Genomic DNA, 21211 nt, shown 5'->3' on the forward strand with positions numbered 1-21211 from the left:
GCAATTTGTAGCCACATCCAGCCCAGGTGCTTAGACCTAAGTCCTCCACGGCAGCCTTGGGCCAGATTTTTCTTAGAGGAGGGAGAATAGTAGACAAGCTCCTGGCCATTATCTAAGCATGACTGACGCCGGTCTAGATTGAGCCAAAGCACTCTTTGGCATAGTGACATAGCAGGGAGTTCAGAGTCCTGGCTGCTGAAGCAGCAGCAACAAGGCTGTGAGCAAGCAGGGTATCTGCTGGGTCCCCAGCCTGGGAGCCTGGCTGCCAGCCCAGGGCATGGTCAGGGAGTTGGCAAATGTAAGCTGTAGAAGAAAGCCAAGCTGGCTATTCAGGGCAGGTGGCTGGTACTGTAGCACCTAGACAGAGGCCAGAGCAGGTAACCATCCTCAGCAGTCATTTAATGAGGAGGTCACTTCTGGAGAGTTGGAGGCTGCTCCAGAAAGCCTCAGGAAAAAGTCCCACTCCTAAGTGGATCTTGAGAGAAAAGATTAAGTCATCTTAACTAACGGCAAATGTCCAGGACCAACTCACTTGGTCTGTCCTCTTCTAAAATCTCTTTGGAGGTTAAAGAAGGCTGCAAAGGGAGCTAAGGGATTCACTCTCATTCCTTCAGCATCTTTTGTATTGTCTGTGAGGCCTGTCTAGAGAAAACATTGGGAGACAATGGGAGAACCACTATCTTCAAGAGGACTAAGACTAAAGGGGCACAGGGGAATCTGCAGCCTCCTCTTCCTCTGACACCTTGTCAATGGAAAGACCTTTTTCTCCTGGGTGGCATCCTGAGTTTATGAAAGAGCTGAGGTTTATCAAAAGGACTTTTAAATGAATGAACACTAGAGTGCCATGACCATCCTCTGAGCTATGTTTGGCTAGAAACCACATAAAAGAGCCTAACTTGCCCAAACTCAATAATAGACCTTGTTTGGTCAGCTGCTCCTCATTCCTTCTGTATTCCAAATCATGGATGGATAATTCCAATGCCATCCAAAATGCAATGCCATTGAAAGAAGGAAGAAAAAAATCAGCATTTGTATGTGAGGAACAAAAACAGAATTCTAGTCATGAAGTGCCCCCAAATCTGGGTATGAGTAAAATGTTTATTTCTAATATCTAAAAGTTTGGATAAAAAAATAATCCAAATAATAGGAAATAAATACAGAAATATGTGCTTGTTCCCATTTCCTGCAAACCTGACTCCATAGCAACAACATAAATGCTGGCTAAGGTGCTGTATTAGTCAGCCAAACGGGTGCTGACGCAAAGCACCAGAAATCTGTTGGCTTTTATAAAGGGTATTTATTTGGGGTAGAAGCTTACAGTCACAAGGCCATAAAGAGTAAGTTACTTCCCTCACCAAAATCTGTTGCCACGTGTTGGAGCAAGATGGCTGCCAGTCTCTGCGAGGGTTCAGCCTTCCTCTTCCTCCTAAGTCTCCATGGTCCCAGCTTCTTCTGATCACAGCTGTAGGCTAACATAAGGCTTGTCTCTCTCCCTGGGGCTCCATCATCCAAAACTAAACTCTCTATGTTCTCCTCTGTGTATTTACTTCCCTGTCTTTGATTGAGCATCCATATATATATAGCCCACAAAGGGAGAGAGGCGTCAGGAATTCAAACCAAGTTGCCCTAATGATATGATCCAAAAAAAAGACCTAATCTTGATTTAATAAAGTAAAAGTGAAACCTCTGAAACCAATACAATCTAATATGCCCAGAGGAACAGACCAGTTTACAAACACAATCCAATATCTATTTTTGGAATTCATAAACAATACCAAACTGCCACACTCCACCCTCTGAATTCCAAAGAGACATTACAATATTAAAAAAAAAAAAAAAAAAAAAAAAAGCATATCACAATCAGTTTAAAGAAATACAGTTTTTCTTGGGGCAAAATCCCATCTGGCTGTAGACCACTGAAACATACAAACCCATTTGTCTGCCTCCATTATACAAAGGGATAGACAAAGGATAAACATTTGCATTACCATTAGGAGAAATTGGGAGGGAAACATTAGTCATGGGTCCCCCTACAGTTCTATAAACCTGCAGGGAATACTTTGTTAGATTTCAAAGTCTGAGAGTCACTCTTAAGATGATGGTTTCTTCTCCCTGAGGCCTCATGGGTACCTACCCTTTCCACAGGCTTGCCCAATGGCCATTTTCTTGGTTCCAACCTTATCAAACTTCTAGGTGGTGACTGAGCTCCAGACCTCCTCCTCAAAGAACATTGGGGTGATGGCTACACCTTCCCCAATGTCTAGGGTAGAGTCTTAGCTCCCCTAGAGCAGTGGGATGAAGGCAACATCCTCCCTAATCTTATCCATACCAGCCTAATCCTCCCAGAGCAATGAGTTGGTGACCTGGACTTCCCTAATCCATGGGGGCAAGCCCACCCCTCTCAGACCTATGGGGTGTTAACTTTACCCACTTTAACCCTTGTTGAATGTGCTCTACCCTCTCTGTACCCTGGGGCAGCAAAATTCTCCCTGAACAGTGGGCAGGAACATCTACCCTCTTCAATTGCCAGGGCAAACTCACCCTCTTTGTACACATGGATGGGGTTTCTCTCTTGCCCCAAGGAAATGTCTTAATTCCAGATCTCAGCTTCCATTGTTTTCCTCTTAAAGCCATTTTTCCTTCCATCTCTTCCTTCCATGTCCCTTTTAGGCAGTGGTTTTGTTCATACAGCTCTCTCAAAAAGCTTGTTGGTTTAGCGTTCAAGAAGCAGGAGTCCAAACCATCAGACATTAAGACTTTCCATAAGTCTTTCCTAGATAACTGCATTTTTCAATCCTGATTTACAAGTTTCAAGTTTAGTTAAGTCCCCAAATGGGGCATGATCTTCTAGGGGCTTGATTTCCAGAGGCTTGGGATTTCTAGAATCAGTTTCTGGTTTCATTGTGCCCAACAATACAGTTCTCAGCTTATCTCTCTTGTCTAACATTTTACTATAAGATGCAGGGAGAAGCCAAGCCACATTCTCTGAGTTTATTTGGGAAAGTTTCTTCAGCTAAATGCCCAAGCTCACCATTCTCAAATTCTGTCTTCTATAAAACATTAGGAGTTTATCTTGCTAAGTTCTCTGCTACTTTAAAACACAGATTGCCTTTCCTCCAGTTTCCAATAATAGTTTCATCATTTACTTCTAAGTCCTCATAAAAAGTCTCTTTAATGTCCATATTCCTACCAACAGTTTCTTCAAAGCAATCTAGGCCTTTTCCATCAAGCATCTCACAGTTCCTCCAAAAAAATGCCCTTTACCAATTGATAAAAACCATTACAGCATTTTGGTAATTGCAAAAGCATGACTCCACTTCTGGTACCAAATTCTGTATTAGTTAGCCAAAGGGGTGCTGATGCAAAGTACCAAAAATCTGTTTGTTTTTATAAATGGCATTTATTTATATGGTGTCACAAGGCCAAGAGTAAGTTACTTCCCTCACAAAGTCTGTTGCATTATGTTGGAGCAAGATGGTTGCCAGTCTCTGCAAGGGTTCAGACTTCTTCTTCCTCCCAAGGCTCCATGGTCCCAGCTTCTTCCAGTCTCAGCTGCAAGCTAGCATAAGCCTCATCTCTCTCTTCCCAGGGCTCATTTCTTTCTGGGCTTTCTCAGTTTTTCAGGGCTCTGGTCTCTTCAGTTGCAAACTATCAGGCAAACAGCTCAGCTTTCTCCCTGGGGCTCCAGTATCCAAAACTGAAGTCTCTATGTTTTCCTTCTCTGTGTATTTACTCCCCTGTCTTTGATTGAGCATCCTTTTCTATAGCCACAAAGTGGGGAGGCGGGAGGGGTGGGGATTCAAATGGAGTCACCCCAATGACATGGTCAAATAAGAGCCCTAATCTTGATTTAATAAAGTAAAAGTGAAACCTTTAAATAAATAAAAACCAGAGCTATGATTTGATCCCAGAAAGACTGATTCTAGAGACTCAGCTCCTAATCATTTATCTATACCAGGTCCCTTGACTGCCCTAGAGGGTATCTGAAGAATTGTGGTGGCACTGGAGTGCTACCTTCAGTTATTGGCTACAGGCCAGAAGACAGACACCCCAAATGGCAGCAGTGCCCCATTCAGCAGCATTGCTCTCTGTTATGGAGTCTTTAGTAGGGGACAGTGGTTAATAAATATAAAGGTCCAGGATGGGCATGAGTCAGACTAGTAGGAATTCCATGGATTACAAAGTCTCAATGGCAAAAATAAAGACATGCAGGGGAACCCAATCAGACACAGATACAAAGGGTTTGGATTAACAAAGTCAGAGAGTTTTTCATGAAGAAACACTCATGCGAGGGAACACTCCTTGTTTGAGGGTTTCCAGTGATATGAAAATAAGCTATATTGTTCTTTCTAACTTTTATTATAAACCCCTTACAAAGACCATCAAAGTCTACACTGATCTCCACATAACTACGGCTATAACACATTCTTCTGGTCTTCTCTATATGATGTCTCAGCAGCATCCTATACACTGCTTTTGAAATACTTTCTTCCCTTGGATTTCATGGCATTCCTGTTTTTCTTCCTAGCTCATTGCTTTATTCTCTCCTGTGAGTTCTTCTTCTCTACTTGACTATTATATATTGATATGCTGCAGAGTCGCCAATGACTCTTAAATCTAAAGTTCCATGCCTGTCTCAGGAGCCCCAGACTCATTTATCCACCTCTCTACTTAGAGTAAACCTGGCAAAAAAGGACTTTTCTTGATGTCTCTCCTCAAGTCTACTTCTCCATCAGTCTTCCCCAACTCAGTAAACAGTACCACCATCTACCCACTTGATCAAACCCAAAATTTGGGATTACCCTGATTCCTCTCTTTCCTCTCTTTTCTTCCTCACTCCCCATCCAATAGCAAGCCATGTGACTCTACTACTAGAATGTGCCCCAAAAGCATCCACTGCTCTCTCTTTCCACGGATCCCACCCTAATCAAAGCCACAGTTGATTCTTGCTTGGACTATTGCAACTAGTCTCCTAACTGGTCTCCAAAGACTATTATTAATATCTATGTGAGAAATACATATTATTTCTATGAGAAATGAGAAAGATATTTTTAAAATGTCAATCAGGCCATGTCTGATGATTGGATGCATCCTTCACAGATTTCTAATGTCTTGCTACAGAATTTAAAGCCCTCCATGGCCCCATCCTACCTCCTGGACCTATTACATACCCCTTTCTCTAGCCCATTCTACTCCACACTGGCCTTCTAGAACATACTAAGCTTTTTCCTGTGTTAGAGCATCTGCACCAGCTATTCCCTCTGCCTGAAATACCTTCTTCAGATATTGACAAACCTCACTCCCTGTCATTCATACCTCAGTATCTGATCCCTCCCCAGATAGGCCTTCCCTGACCATTCCATCTAAAGCAGCCAGTCATTTAGCATTTTCAATTCTCTTTAGAAAGTGTGATTTTCTTTTCTTTAGTTTTTTACCTTCTCCTAGAAGGTAAGTAATGTAGCAGCGGAGACCTAGCAAAATGGTGCAGTGGTTACCCAATGCTGAATGAACAATTGAATTAATGTATTAAGTAAATTGTATATTATTTTTGTTACCTCTCTTAGTTAACATTCATATTCAAAGGTTGATTACCCCATTTCCAAAGCCAGAAGATATTGTTCTTTCAAAACTTTCACCTAAATTCTTTTCTCAAAATTTGAAGATATTTGCCTATCCTTGGAAATATTTTTTTCACCAGGTGCAGCAGACTGAAATCAAGCATGACAGAAGCCAAAAAGAAATAGACACAGAGAAAGTCAGAATATTATGAAAGACAGCATCTTAGATCAATCTAGACCTTGAATATAGCTTTCAGCCTCTCTGATTTCCAATGGAGTTCTTGCCTATTTTGAAGTAGCTCAGAGTCAGATTGCAAAGGGTGTGTCCCAACCCTTGTTGCTCCCCTGGCTCCCTCCCAGATGGGATAGGAAGTGATGTCATAATTAGAAACCACTGCCATAAGGAAAAAAGGAAATTATTCAGTAGCTGAAATCTAGTAAATACATATATTTTTTCACAAGGTGAAATCAATATATACTGAGGAAAAATGCAAATAAAATACAGAAAGATTTTGAAACTTCTTTCTAACTAGCTTTTCAGAGGACATGTGGTTTAAACCTCAGCTTGCTTTCTTATCTGGGGCATAAACTCTGTTCCCTGCTGCTCCTGGGGTAGCACCTCCTCTGCAGACTGCCTGCTCCTTCACAGCTGCTCATGAGGATTACCAGCACTTCTATTCGCTTCTTAACCCGGCCCTTTGTCGAGCTCTGTCACACTGCCACGTTTCAGTCGGTTGCTCTCCTCTCAGTAAAATGACCCCTGTCAGGGGTGAAGGATGGCCCTTCCCCACTAATCGTTCCATGTGTTTTTCCTGCCCTTTGCCCTTTAGCAATCAAAACTAATTAACTTTTGTGATTCCAGCTGTCTATTTTATAGTTAGAGTTTTGACATATTTGAGCTATGATAACCACAAGTTTTACTTTCTTTTTCATATGCCCCTGAAGTAATAAAATTGACAGTCTATGTACTTTTAAGCCATCAACTAAAAGGTAGTCTAACTACCTATTTTCACTGATGCCAAGTTACTTTTCTAAGCCAGAATTTATACATGTAGAAACATTTAGAAAGATACAGTAAATCCTAAGGAAAAAGCCAATCCTTTTGTTCACCTTCTGTGTAAATAAGTAATGTGCCAAATAAGAGCAAAAGCTCAGGGATTCTGTGGGCTTCCATTCCAGTTTTCTCATTACTGTTTGAATGGTCTGATCCAGAAAAGGCACTTTAACATAAAGGCACCAATTTTTCAAACAATATGAAAAATTTTTTCCAACAAATTACCAAATAACTTCTCATATAGTTTTTTCTGTTCTTTCAATAAAGATCAAACTAAACTTCATGGTAAAAAATGGCAACTGTCATACAGAAAAAGTTGTAATGAAAAGCATTAGTATCAGTTCACGTAAGTATTGAAGAAGCGATAGGTATTCAGAGCCCTAGAGTTCTCCAGTGATGCACTAACAGGTTGAAGAAAAGATACCCACTTTTAGTTCTGAATTCCAACCAACAGGGCTGTTTTCCACCAAATGCTTCCTTCTATCCTCTCTCCTTTCATCAGCCCCATTTTCAGAATTCCCTGGCACGTAGGATTATGTGGCTTTCATTTTTCAGTTTACGGCCTGGTCATCACCTTCCTAGCAGTGTTTCTCTTTCATTTCATTTCACTTTATTATTTTCCCTTTTTCCTCACCATTCCCAATTCCATTTTCTCCCATCACTACTATCCACTTGAACGATTTTATGTATGTCTTTCTAATCCACCCACTAAATATTTGTTTAAATATATGTGTTCTAAATTTATATTTTGTGATGTCATAATTTATATAAGTGGTATTTTACTACATATCTCATTGTGTTTCTTAGTCTTTTCACTCAGCTTTATGTTTCATGGTCTATTAAAATCATGTGCACACTGTTCCATAATATGCACACACACACATACATACACATGCACCCCCACATTTTATTTATTCAGTACCCTAGGGATGAATAATATATAGTTTTTCCCCATCTCTTTGCCACCACAAATTCACCCTAGGAGGACTATATCCTAAGATGAATATATTCCCCAGTTATATATCTATACGAGGGCTACTGAGTGTGTCTATCTGTGTGTATATCTCCAGAATTACTGACATAGAGAGTATCTATATCTAATTGCACTAAGTACTACTTGACTACCAGTTTCTGGTTATAAATCTCAAATTCCATTGGTTGAATTATCTATTTCAATCAATAATCCTGTTATTGGTTGCTTTTGTATATTTTAAGGCTACTTTGCTAGTTACATGTGTTCATGATCTTGATTCATTGTGCTTTATGCTAGTATGTAATTTCTATTTTTATTCCTTTTGAGTGTTTTCATGTTAAAACTACTACATTCACCTTATCTTGTTTAGTATGTAACTGATTTTTTTTGTGTAGGTGTTTGTATACTTTTGTTTAAATGTGTATCTTTTAGAATCATACTGCTGAATCTTTTAAAAATCCTATTTGAGAGTATCAGTCTTTTTACCCATTTATTGTAACTACTGTTTCATTATTGTGTACTTCTGCCATCTTACCTTGTGTTTTCAAATTACTATCCCTTGTTTGTTTGCCTCCCCCACCCCACCCCCCATCTACCTTCCATGGATTGAATTGAATTTTATTCTACCAGTTCAAAAGCTATGTATATTCTACTTTTATTCCTCTAGCAGCTACCCCTAACTTAATAAGACTCATTTTTATGCCTTTTTCCCTAACATCTATTAACACTTATCCTTCTGGATAAGACAAGTCCTGAAACCCAGTCTTCTTATCTGGTCTCTACTCCACCTCACTCCCTGCCATATTAATACCACCTGTAGATTTTTGTTTGTTTGTTTTGTTTGTTTGTTAATTGTCTTTTTTTTAAAGATACATAGATCACAAAAAATGTTATATTAAAAAATATAAGAGGTTCCCTTATACCCCACACCACAGCCCACCCCACTCCTCTTGCGGTCACCCCTCGGGCTGAAGTGTGGTTTGCTGGCCTGGCGGGGGAGCAGCCGCGGCAGGCCAAGCTGCTGCCCCCATAATAAGGTGGCTGGTCAGACCCACTGCCACCCCTGAAGGAAGCTCGGCATGGGCGCAGAGTGTCCTCGGGTCTCCCCTTCTCGGCAGCCATGCTTCCGCGGCCGCCCCTCCTCCCGGATGGCACCACACGATGCCTTGTGGGGCGGCACCCTTCTTCTTTCTCCCTGCGCAGGCGCAGGGCGGAAAATTCCAGTCTGCCCTTTTCCCCTCCCCCGACAGCAGCAACAGCCAGGCGTGGGCGGAAAAATCCAGTCTGCCCTTTTCCCTCCCCCCGACAGCAGCAACAGCCAGGCGTGGGTGGGAAACTCAAGTCTGCCCTCCACCCCAGCAACAGCAGCCACCAATCACTAAACCCTGCCACTTCCCCCAGCAACAGCAACAGCCAATCCCTAATCACCACCCCTCCCCCGTCCAGTACCGCCCACTGACTTTTCGCCAACCAATCAGAACAGGGCGTGGCTTCGACCAATCAGCCTTCCCCAGCCCCTATAAAACTGTTGCCTCTCCCTCAATAAAGTGGACTTGCGTGTTTACCTTGTCTCCGCGGTAGTTCTTCTGCCGTGCGCCCTCCAGTCCTGAGTGCCCCCGACAAGGGCCTGGTCTCCCTTGTCCCCAGTTCGTCGCCTGCTTCTCCGGGCGACCCCTTTGTCGCCGGCTTCGCTGGGCGACCCCGTCAGCCGAACCACGCAACCCCTGTGAGACCCACCCCTCGTCTGCAGCCAGACCCCACCTCTACCGACCGAGCAAGCCGCCGCACCTCTCTCATCAACAACCTCTTTCATCATCATGGCACTTTCATTGCATTTGGTAAATACATTTTGCAGCACTGCTGCACTGCATAGATTATAGTTTACATTGTAGTTTACACTCTCTCCCAGTACATTCAATGGGTTATGGCAGGATATATAATGTCCAGCATCTGTCCCTGCAATATCATTTAAGACAACTCCAAGTCCCAAAAATGCCCCCACATCCCATCTCTTCTTCCCTCTCCCTGCCATCAGCAACTCTCATGGCTACTGCCTCCACATTAGTGATACAATTTCTTCCATTGCTAGAGTCACAAAAGTTCTATAGTAGATACCAGTAAATCCACTCTAATCCATATTTTATTGCTCCATCCTATGGACCTTGGGATGGTGATTCCCATTCCACCTCTAAATCTAGAGGGGACTTAGATCCCACATGGTTGATGGATGTGATTCTCCTGCTTCGGTGTAGTGGGTGACAATATTCACCTCCCTGTTAGCTGACCTGGGTAACTCCAACGAACCAGAGAGTAGGAGTTGCAACTCTGCTGAGGCTCAGGGCCCAGCTGGCACTGGACAGTCCAGAGATTCAAGTCTCCTGAATAAACACCAACCCCAGTGCCAACCACAGTTTCAGGAAAAGTGACAGAAGAGGCATGTGTAGAAAAGTCACATCTGAGTCCAAATCCATCATACTCAGGAGCACAAATTCCAAAGTATGGCCCACTGACAAGGCACTGAACTCCAGAGCCATCTGCCATAACCATAGGGCCTGGGTGTCTCTGTAGCCCTCAGGAGTACCAGTACCTGGGGGTGTATCTACTTTGGCTCTCTCTGTGATCCTGCAGAGACGTGCATAAGCACAACCCCTCTGATGACCTCTCGACACTTTTGGAAGTCTCTTAGCCATATAAACTCAATTTCTTCACCATTTCCCCCTTTTATTCAAGGTCTTTTTCAGTTGCATCACCAGCTGGTAATTGGTAGTAATCCCTCGGCACACCTGCAAATATATTTATTGGTTTCTATATTTTAAGTGAGAACTTAGATGAATGTGAAATTTAAGATTCAAAGCTACTTTCCATTTTCATTCTGGAGATACTTCTTTATTGTCTTTTATTGTCTTCTATTAAGAAGTTTGATGTAAGTTTGATTTTTATTCTTGTCTTAGCTCTCTGAAAGCTTTGAGAAATCTCTTATTTGTCTTTAATGGTCTTTAACTTCATGATAATGCAAAGGTTCTTAACTTTTGGGGGCTGAGAATTCCTTTGACATGAAGTAATAATAATACTATCTACCTCTGAAAGTTATAATATAAAAGTCATGGAACAATGCCTGATACAGCAAGTATCCAATTAATATCAGCTTTTTAAATAACTAATATTTTGACATATTTGCCCTACCATCATGTCTCCAGAATGATTTCAGATGTTTTAGCTCTATCCCCATCACAGAACAATTCATATTTAGACACATGTGAGTCCTTTCTGCTATCAGTCTCTATTTAGAAGTTTTCTTCTAGTTTAATAGTTCAGATTCACGTATTCTTCATGTCTTCCCTCTAAGGAAATATTCCAGGCAGTGATAACGAACTTTAAAAAATCCATCCTATTGAATGAAATTATGAATGAACATTCGTGAACAATATCTGAAAAGCAATTCTCCAAACCCCAGTTCTCTGAGCCTGTAAAAGCTTTTTTCACACATGTACTCCAGTATCTAGCTGAGTGAGCCATCATTGATCAATACTTGTCAGTCAGGCAACTCTGCACTGAACAATGTGGATCAGTTTAACTCCTTCCACCATGGAAGAATCTTGGTCACTCTGAATTTCTCTATTTAATCAAATGACCGTTCTTTTATTTTACACACCTGTACTGAAACTTCAGGGGGTTTTTATGGTTTCACATTGACAGTCAAGATTTGAGACAATGGAAGCATATAAAAAAGGAAGTACCACATAGTCATGTCTCTGAGAGACCCAATATCTCCAAGCATATAACTTCTTTTGCTCCCTCACCCTCCAGGGAGCAGGTATGGCCACTAGGGAGAATAGCCAAGGTATGGTTGGGTCACTTTGACACAGAAAAGCCACGGCTCTGTTGTCCACCAATCTTTTATGCCATATATGTACATAAATATATATACATATATAAAATTTCAGTCACAGGTTCAAGGCTTCCAGGCCCACATTGCAGGCAAGAAAGAGACAACATTTATCTAAACTTCATAGTTTCCAAGAAAACAGTGCAATTAGAAGAGGAACTCCAAGTTATCCTCTCAGGCAGGGGTGATCAGCCCAAGCTTGATGCTAACCCTTTGACAGACAATACCTTTTGTATCAGGATTATGGGTGCTCATCATCTTAGTCGTATTTCAATTATTGCAACTGTATGCTCCTGTAGAATTTGGTTTATACCCAATAACAATAATAATAATAATAGCAGATACCATTAATTGAGCATTAGTGCAAATAGGTGTACTATTTCTTATTAAAATGCCCCTGCAGGTGTATATTATTGTGTCACTTTTTTACATAGGGAGGCCGAGACCTATGGCAAAGCTTTACAAGCCTTGAGCAACAGAGCCAATATTTGAAACCAGACCTTTGTAACCACAGTCCATGCTCTCAACACCCATTTGCTGTCTCCCATATGTCAAATTGTGCCTTGCCTCTTAGTATGGCTATTTGTGATTTTATTGGTATTAATCTGTGGCAAGAAGTATGTGTGGTCTATCTTTTTGGCATCAGAAATACCTTTCCTAAAACCTTACACATATGAATTGGTCAGTCACTTTGATCTTCCCAGCACCCAGCAGTGGCTCCCCATTTCACCTCCTCTCCTCCTTCCCACCTGCCTCCCCCACCTGCAGAGCTGCACTCCTTTATCTCTTTGTCCTGGAGCAATCTACTCAGGGATATGCTCATGGATGCTCTTTCTGTCACTTTCTCAATGACCCTATCCTAGGTGTTCTGTTTAAAATTGTAACTTCCCTCAGGCCACTCCCACACCTGATTTCACTTGCTCTGCTTGATCCCCCCACCCCCAATACTAGTCATTTCTGTCTTCATTTCCTAGACTGCTCAAGCAAATACCATGAAATGGGTTGGTTTAAACAATGGGAATTTATTAACTTACAGTTTTGAGCCTAAAATAAAGTCCAAATCAAGGTGATGCTTTCTCCCTGAACACTGGGGCTGTGGAGCTGGCCAATGGCGAATCTTGGTCCTTAGTTTGTCATGTGGCAGTGCACATGGCAGCCTCTCCTGGCCTCTACATTTTCTTCCAGATTCCTTTGCTCTCTGCTCCTGGCTGCTCCCTCTGTGGCTTTCTCGCCATCTGAGTTTGAGTCTATTTATAATGGCCTCCTATAATAGGATTAAGACCATCCAGATTGAGGTGGGCCACACCTTCTTTACTGACGTAGCCTCATCAAAATGTCCTATTTACAATGGGTACCCACAGGAATGAATTAAATCTAAGAACATGTTTTTCTGGGTACTTACAGCTTCAAGTCACACCTTCCAACACACTATATACTTCACTTATTGAGTTTATTGTTAAATTTGTCTCTCCCTGAAAGAGTATAAATTCTACAGGGGCAAAGACCTGTATGGGTTTTCTTTCATAGCACATTCCAAACATCTAGAACAGAGCCTGGCTCATGGTAGGCATGAAATATTTATTGAATGGATAAATTAGATTTCATGTATGTAACTTTTGATGTGATTACTTTCTATGGCAAGTGACTGGCCAGTCTCTCTGGAAGAAGGTGCTCTGGAACCCATTTCAAACCCTTAGAAAACTACTAAACTCTGGGTGTGGGACAGTGTATTTTATATAATTCCTTTTGATCATTACTTTCTCCCTTTTTGTTTAATACCTGATTATTTTTCCCCAATCCTCTGTACATGGATGGTTGTATTATTCATTAGGGATAGTTAAAGCTTTTTCATAATTAATCTTTAATTGCAATACTAGAATAGCATTTCACATGAAAAATGATTTACAAATTAGACCCACATCTCACCTTGGGTAATTAACACAGGTCTGACTAATGTGCATGAAGTCTTTGCATGGCAGGGGGCTCTCACCAATGCTGATGTGTTGATTTTCTAATTAACGGAGGTTAGGTAACAGTTTTGCTTGCAGACCTGCAATTTCAATTTATGGCATTCGTTACCAAGAAAGATTTCTATAGAGCACATAAGTTGAATCTCAAATAATTATCACTGGTTCTAGTGTATTAACATCTTTTGCATAATATATACTGACCATTTTCAGGACAAAAGATTTTTCTTCCCATCAACTTGATCAGTAAAAGTGCACACTGACCCATTTAAATAAATCAGAGGTCATGTAAGAAAAAAAAAGCTTAGTTTATTTAGTTGCCCTTTACGTAGAGAGAAATGGCATTCCACTTAACTGCTTTATAAATTAACAAAACTGTACAAACCGTAATTGAATGAATTCAACAAATACAAATTAGACTACAATCACATGTTATATCCATGTAAGAGAAATGTTAGAAAATGTTAGAAAGCAAAGTAGAAAAAGAAGAGAGAAGGAACTTAATGAGAAACTGAAGAGTTGTTCACTGAACTAGAGAAAGGGAAACACGTAAGCACAGAGAGAGATTGTACATCATGGATCAGAGCAATTTAGAGCTAGAAGGAACCAGACGTTATTTAGTTCTCGTATTTTGTATCTGGGAAAACTTATGATGAGAGAAATTAAGTGATTTGATGAAGGCCACACAAATGACTGAAAAGAGTCAACAGTCTTGATCAAGAGAGAAACAGAAACACAGAGGCAGGAAGAGAGACTGATAGGTACAGAGCCCCAGGAAAGACACAAAATCAGGAAGAATCAAAGGCAAACAAAAACTTCTCCCCCAAATCCCTTATGGAATGAGGCCAATATACATAGATAACTACATATACATACATAAACCTAAATTTTTGCCTTAAAGATGTAATTAAAATGATCTAATCTAGATTAACTTGCTCTCCTAATTGGTTCTTTGTAAATCTCCATTTTTTTGTCATATTAACATTTACTTATATTAGTCTTAAAATGTCTCTCCTTCAGACTCTCAGCCATTGTTGCGGATTATTTGTTGAATTATTTCAAACTTAAAATACATTCCAGATAGATTAAAGATTAAAACGTTAAGAGAAATAAAACCATAAAAGTGTTAGAAGAAAATATATTTGAATAATTATATTATTTTGGATTAGGGCAGGTCTTTAGAAGCATACCAAAAGTAGAAATCATGTTTTTAAAAGATAGATGGATATGACTACATAAATATTCAAAACTTTCATTTAGAGAAAAGAAACACCATGACAAGTTAAAAGACAAAAACTGGAAGGAAATAGTTGCAAAATTTATAACAAAAAGTCAAAACTTCCAAAATTATTTTAAGTCAGTAAGAAATGTACCCAAACCCCTCCCTCAAAAAAGCAAAGAAATAAAAAGAGGCAAGTGAAAAATAGCAATGTGGAAAACATAAAAATTAGTTCAATTCACAGTATTTGAAGCAATGCAAATTAAAATGAACATTTTTTTTTTGGCTTGTTGGCTTGTATTCAAAGGAATACAGCTCCATATTATCATTGGCATGGTGAGATGAAATATAAGTTGGTAAATTTGCCTTTAGAGGAGAATATATTTCCTCTATAAAAAAGCAAATGCCTTTGGACCTAGCAATTACACTTCTGGGAATTAATGCTAAGAAAAAATTGGACAAGTGTGCAAAGGTTTTTATACAAGGATAGTTTTACAGTCTTATGTAAAATGGAATTTAGAAAAAGCTTAAAAGTCCAATGGTAGTACAATGGCATAATAAATGATAGCGTATTCACAGAATGATATATTATGCAGACATTAAAGAAGATGTTCTAGTAGCACAGTTATTGCTTGGAAAATGTTTCATGACGTATTAAGTACAAAAAGCAAGTTTCAAAACATGTATATTTGATCCCATCTCTTCCTTTGTTTTATGCTTTACACATACCTTTATTCATAGATAAAAGTAGAAAGGGATATTCACTGAAAGTGAAAGTAGTTATATCTAAGTAGTATTACCAACTATCTTTTTTATTTTGCTTATCAGTATTTTTATGAGTTCCACTCTAAAAGTTATCTGTAACCAGGAAAAAGTAGAGGGGTAATCTACAAACAATTATTTTTAAATTTCAGAATATTTTGATAGAATACAATTATCTTAATTGACTAGTAATGAAAATTAAAATGGGCAGGCATTTATTTAACAAAAAGCCCTTTGGAAAAGTCATATTGCAATCAGAAAAGCAATAGTCATTGAAAATGATAGAAGCCAAATTGACATTTAACCCACAAAAAGTGACTAACGGTTGAAATTCTCCCAAATCCTAGCAAAGGTCCAAATCCTCTTCAGCACAGATATGCAAAGCTAGGCTAACAACAGAAAGCAAAATGGGAAATCCTTCAAAGTGGTTGTTTTTCAAAACGTCTTTTGCCATCTATTATCCCACAGCTTTGATGAAAAGGCATTTTCTAAAAAAAAAAAAAGAAAGAAAAGAAAGGGTATTAGACTCCCTTCAATTAATCTTTTGCCCTAATATTTTTTTAAAAATAATATACTCCCTGGAGAATCATCATTCAAAACTATGGTCTACCTAATAAATGAACTGCAAGGTTTAGGTTTATACAGATATAGGGCAGTTCTTTTTCTTTTTCATTGCCAAAGATTTCCAGGCATAAGCAGATACTAATCCATCTCTGCAACTAAAGCTTTAATCCATAAGTCCTGTCTGATGAGACTAGTAGAATGTATACTTTTTCTCAGGACAATAGAATAAGTGATTAGAATCAATCCCCAACCTGACCAATCTTACCCAAACTCAGACAACTCTACTGACCATCCCATTTTTAAAGACATTCAAACTTATATCTCAAAACTCGGACATCTGTGAGGCCCCTGATTCAGTTTCTTCCTCTGTATTAGATGGTAGATGTAGAACAGAGTTTAAAAACTATTGACTGGGCATGAGACAGTCCTGACACAACTCTGCGACTTAGGAATCATGAGTCCTGGAGTAAATTTCTTAACTTCTCTAAGCCTCAGTTTCTTCATCTGCACAAATGGGAGAATGAGAACACCTGCCTTTCAGGGTTGTTGTGAGACTCAGGTGAGTAAGATATGTAGCGTGCTCAGGAGAGTGCTAGGACATAGCCTTCAATGAAAAAGTAACTTGAGCTTCATTTTCATTAAGGATATCTTTTTCTAAATCCTTGTCAGATCTTGCTTTCAACAACTTTAACTACTATCCATTTCAAATTAATTTCCAGAAAAGTTGTTACTCTAAAATACAGACTTGGATATAACTTTGAGTTTCTCTTTTGTACCAGCTGCTTAAAAAAGTCATAGCTAAAGTTATTACAGACACAATTAAATCCATTTGTGTTACAATGCTTCAATGAATCCTTCCATGAAATTTCTTAGGAATATTTTAATATTTTCATGGTCATGAACCTCAGTATAACTCTGTAACTTGCTCAGAAAATCATAGTGAGTGTGCTCTTTGTGCTGTCTTCCAATGACATTTAGACAAAAGTAATGAAATCTATCTGACCTAGTAATAAATATGGTATTGCTAATTCCTGTGTAAAATTATCAATTCTAACTTCCAACCATCCCAGACAAGAAGCCCTGGCAACTCTTAATGTGAAGTTCAAAGCAAAGCATTGCATGAGACAAGAACCGGGAGGTACAATCACATTTTAAATGGATTTATGCCTTCCAACTAATTGACTTGTTAACTATGCTAATGTATTCATGTGCCTCTGCCTTTTTATATTTCTTTCAATAGATAATGCTATGGAACTGAATGCTGTGAGATTAAAGAGTAAAGAACCTAAACTCTTCTAAAAGCCTCTATAGGAAACCAGATTAGACTTCCAGAACAGTTTATATAATTTTTGTATATCTCCAAACATTTTGCTTCTGTAGCAAATTTGTTGTTCTCAGAACACAGCCTCTTTTAATTGGGCATTATAGCCTAAGGGGAGGCGGGGAAAATTCTACTTTCAGACTTCACAGGACCCATGTAAAAGTGAGTATACTAGATGCCTTTAACATTCTCATCTCCTCTCAATGATTATTTGAGGTATGATGAATGAGAACAGGACCTATAACAGATTATTCCTTTTGAACTATGCCTTCTGTCCTTCCCCAGGTGCTGCTGGAGGCCAGCAGGGCTTCCTGGGCTGTATCCGCTCCCTGAGGATGAATGGGGTGACCCTTGACCTGGAAGAGAGAGCAAAGGTCACATCTGGGTTCAAATCCGGATGCTCAGGCCACTGCACCAGCTATGGGACAAACTGTGAAAATGGAGGCAAATGTGTGGAGAAATACCATGGTTACTCCTGTGATTGCTCCAGTACAGCATATGATGGAACATTCTGCAACAAAGGTAAGGCAGAAGCAGTTTTTAGAGCCATTTCTACATTTTTTAGTCCAAACCATCTATTGAGAGATATTTCACTTGAATATAGGTATATTTTATTCTGAGGTTAAAGTATTCAGACTTCTTTTCCCACCTTGGATAGGAGTTTCCTAAATCATGTGCTATTTTGGTTTCCAAGGCTGATCAAGCAAATATCCATGAAACGGGTTGGTTTATATAATGGGAATTTATTAGCTTGCAGTTTTGAGGCCTAAGAAAGTCTGAATCAAGGCATTATCAAGGTGATTCTTTCTCCCTGAAGATCTTGGTGTTTTGGGGCTGGCTGCCGGTAATCCTTGGCTCCTCTGTCACATGGCAAGGCACATGGTGGTGACTTCTGCTCTCTGTTTCTCTTCTGAGGTCTTTTGATGTCCAGCCTCTTGCTTCCCATGGCTTTTCCTCTCCTGTCTGAATTTAATTCTGCTTATAAAGGATTCCAGTAATACAATTAAGACCCATCCTGACTGGGCTAGGCCACATGTCAACTGAAGCAACCTCATCAAAAGATTCTACTTGCAATGGGTTCACACTTGCAGAAATGGATTAACTTTAAGAATATGTTTTTCTGGGGGACATATAGTTCCAAACCACCAACCTGCCCTAATCCTTGTTGTTTATTAAGATGATGAAAGAAGCTTTTAGTGTAACACAGAATTTCCCCCAAATTCCAACAAGATTTGTACTGACTGGAGCATTACAAAGCAAATAGCCTTGTCATACCCTAATGGTGAGCAACATTTGGCCTCTGAAAGGAGGCTCAAGCCTCACCATCACGGAAGTCAGTGGGGTTCAGCACACTGGATCTCCTTCCGATGGATCTGTCTCTGCCCTGTATCAGCCAGTGCAGTGCAGTGGTCTCATTGCCTCCCCAGTTCCCTAGGCTAGGTTCAAGCCAGACCCACAAGAAAGATAAAGACTCTTGTCATTATCACTATTTATACTTTTACTCTGGATACCTTGTAAGTGGTTCTCGGTCTAAGCTAAATTATAGAATACTAAAATACCACATCTAATTGGTCAGCTAGAGTGTCAGTTACTACTACATTATTTCAACCTTGAATGATTCCTTTAATCCCTAGTAAATTCTGTGGAGCCAATCAGCAGAATATAAAAGTCCAATATATACACATAGTATCATTTGGGCTCTTACCCTGTGATCCTGCATGACCCAAAGAAATTCACTTGACTCGTCTGTGGCCTAATTTCCCATATATGAATAAGAGCACTGGAAAAAGGGTGAGTTGGCACTTTTCCTAGGCTACAAGTGAAGTTAATGTAAATCATTCTGCTCTTTCTAAATGAATGTATAGCATTGGGTAAAGTTTTCTGTGAACGGTTGGTGCATTTCTTAATAAGAAGCTTTACATAAGTCGTCTATTCATACTCTCATGAATACATGAAGGGTTGTTTATGCTGGCATTATTCACACAAGATGCCACACACAGAAGGAGGAAGTGTTCCATAACAGTCTCTGTATGTCCAGGTTACTGTCTGGCATTGCTATAATAAGAGCATACAAATTAGGTCAGACATGGTTTGAAGAATAAGCATGAGACAACAACAAAGGCAGAAAAGAAAACCATTGGCACATTTGCAGAGCTATTACAATGGGTTTTTTCTGTTCGGAACAACATGGTTCCATGATTTTCCCGTGGCATACAATGGGAGGCCTTGCAGAACACATTAATTTTGTACTTGTAGAAATGACAGCCTTGCAATTACCATTCATTGTGCTTGATGCTAATTTAACTGCATTCATTCCATTGCCAAAGTAATGTCTGAATGCAATCAAGTGAGCACTAATGCCTGAGAGATTCCACTACATAAGTACCAATTTTTTTAAAAACACACTCCCCTTATATTTGGAGAGTTGGGTTAAACACAGTAGCTCACACAAATCTCTGGGGGTAAATAGGCAATATTCATGAATAGAAAGGCAGAGGTATGTACCCTTCTGCTTAGTCAACATTGGATGAAGCTAAATCAAGCCTGTATGTTTCCTCTGATACTTTCAAAGGTTTTCCACAAAAGAAACTAAATATTCTCTTAATATCTGTTCAGTAGAGTGAGTTTACATGTGGGGTGAGTTTCCATTTGATTTAATTAGTGGCTTTAACCCAAAATATAAATAAATTTAAAAACTGCAAATTTTGTTTGGGAAGCATTTGTGAGCACCCTTCTGAGTCAAGACAAGTAGCCAACTGGCTTTGGGAGAATGAAGGTGGTACTGGTTTAGAGAAATCATGCAGCCATCCGGGAAGGCTTTATCTGCGCTAAGGCAGACTTTTCCACCAACCAGCAAGATCTTCCCTCGGAGTCCCTCAGGCCCTCTCAGCAGCCAGCCTGGTGCTTTCTGCACTCTGAGACTCCCCACCCATGTAGCCTGTGTCCAGCTCCAGTGAGCCACCCTTATGGTGGTGCTGCAGCCACATGGCTCAGCCTCTAGTAACAGGGCTACAATCACCGGCAAAAGAATGAGCTGCATGCAAGTTCTACCTGGGCTTTAATTTGATAGTGTAGGTTGTATCCTCAGAGATGTGGGAAAATTTTCACAATATATTGCTAAGAGAATGAAGCCTACTTTGTACAGCATGACCACATGTTCATATAAAATGAAAAGTATGCATGCACACACACGGATGAGGAAAATAAACTGTGAGGATATACACCAAAATACTGACTGTGGTTACTTTCTTAGGCAACAGTGGGAAAACCAGTAATTTTTTAAATTTCTTTTTTCCTTATCTATATTTTCTGATCTTTACACCATGATGTATCACCTCCAACCTCATTGTTTTTCCTTTTCTTGGGAAGAACATTATAGGAGGCAGACTTCTTTTGCCAGTCATTTGAGGGTCAATTGTCCCTGGTCAGAAATATCTATTATTGAGTAGAAACCATTGTACCTTCTAATCATACTATCAGGGATGGAGTTGCAGCTGAGGTGAAAATGCATGTAGTTAAAATTACCTTCGAAATCCATCTCTCAATAAGTTTAACTGAGCCCATTTTTCCACAAGCCTCAGAAGCAATCACTCTTCAGATGGGCACTGCAAGGGGCTGCCTTCTTGGAGCAAGACTGCATGAAAATAAAAATCTTGAAATATTTGTTTCACTCTCAAGGAAAGTGAGAGGCTCACACTGTGACAGCCATGGGAATCCAGGTAGCCAAAGCGGACAGGGCCAGGTCTCTTATCTCTGTGATCTTAGCTCAAGGAAAATAATGGGCAAATTACCCACACTATTTAATACCTCCCACTCTCCTCCCCTTTCCTCTCCTCTAACTCCCTGTCCCTACTTCTCTCACACACACACCTGTACTCTCCCTCTCCTTCTTCCTCTTCATTCTCCC

At 39.9% G+C, this 21211-nt stretch overlaps 1 protein-coding gene across 1 annotated transcript in view; it reads left to right on the forward strand.

The window, feature by feature from the left end:
- CNTNAP2 (contactin associated protein 2) overlaps positions 1 to 21211 on the forward strand; it is a 2351919-nt gene that overhangs the window by 2068872 nt on the left and 261836 nt on the right. Inside the window, exon 18 of the mRNA XM_058297514.2 lies at positions 17590 to 17826. Within this exon, the coding sequence (XP_058153497.1) occupies positions 17590 to 17826 (237 nt within the window). The remainder of the gene's footprint in view (positions 1 to 17589; positions 17827 to 21211) is intronic.

This window comes from Dasypus novemcinctus, chromosome 5 (assembly GCF_030445035.2).
Source record: "Dasypus novemcinctus isolate mDasNov1 chromosome 5, mDasNov1.1.hap2, whole genome shotgun sequence".
Classification (NCBI taxonomy): domain Eukaryota; kingdom Metazoa; phylum Chordata; class Mammalia; order Cingulata; family Dasypodidae; genus Dasypus; species Dasypus novemcinctus.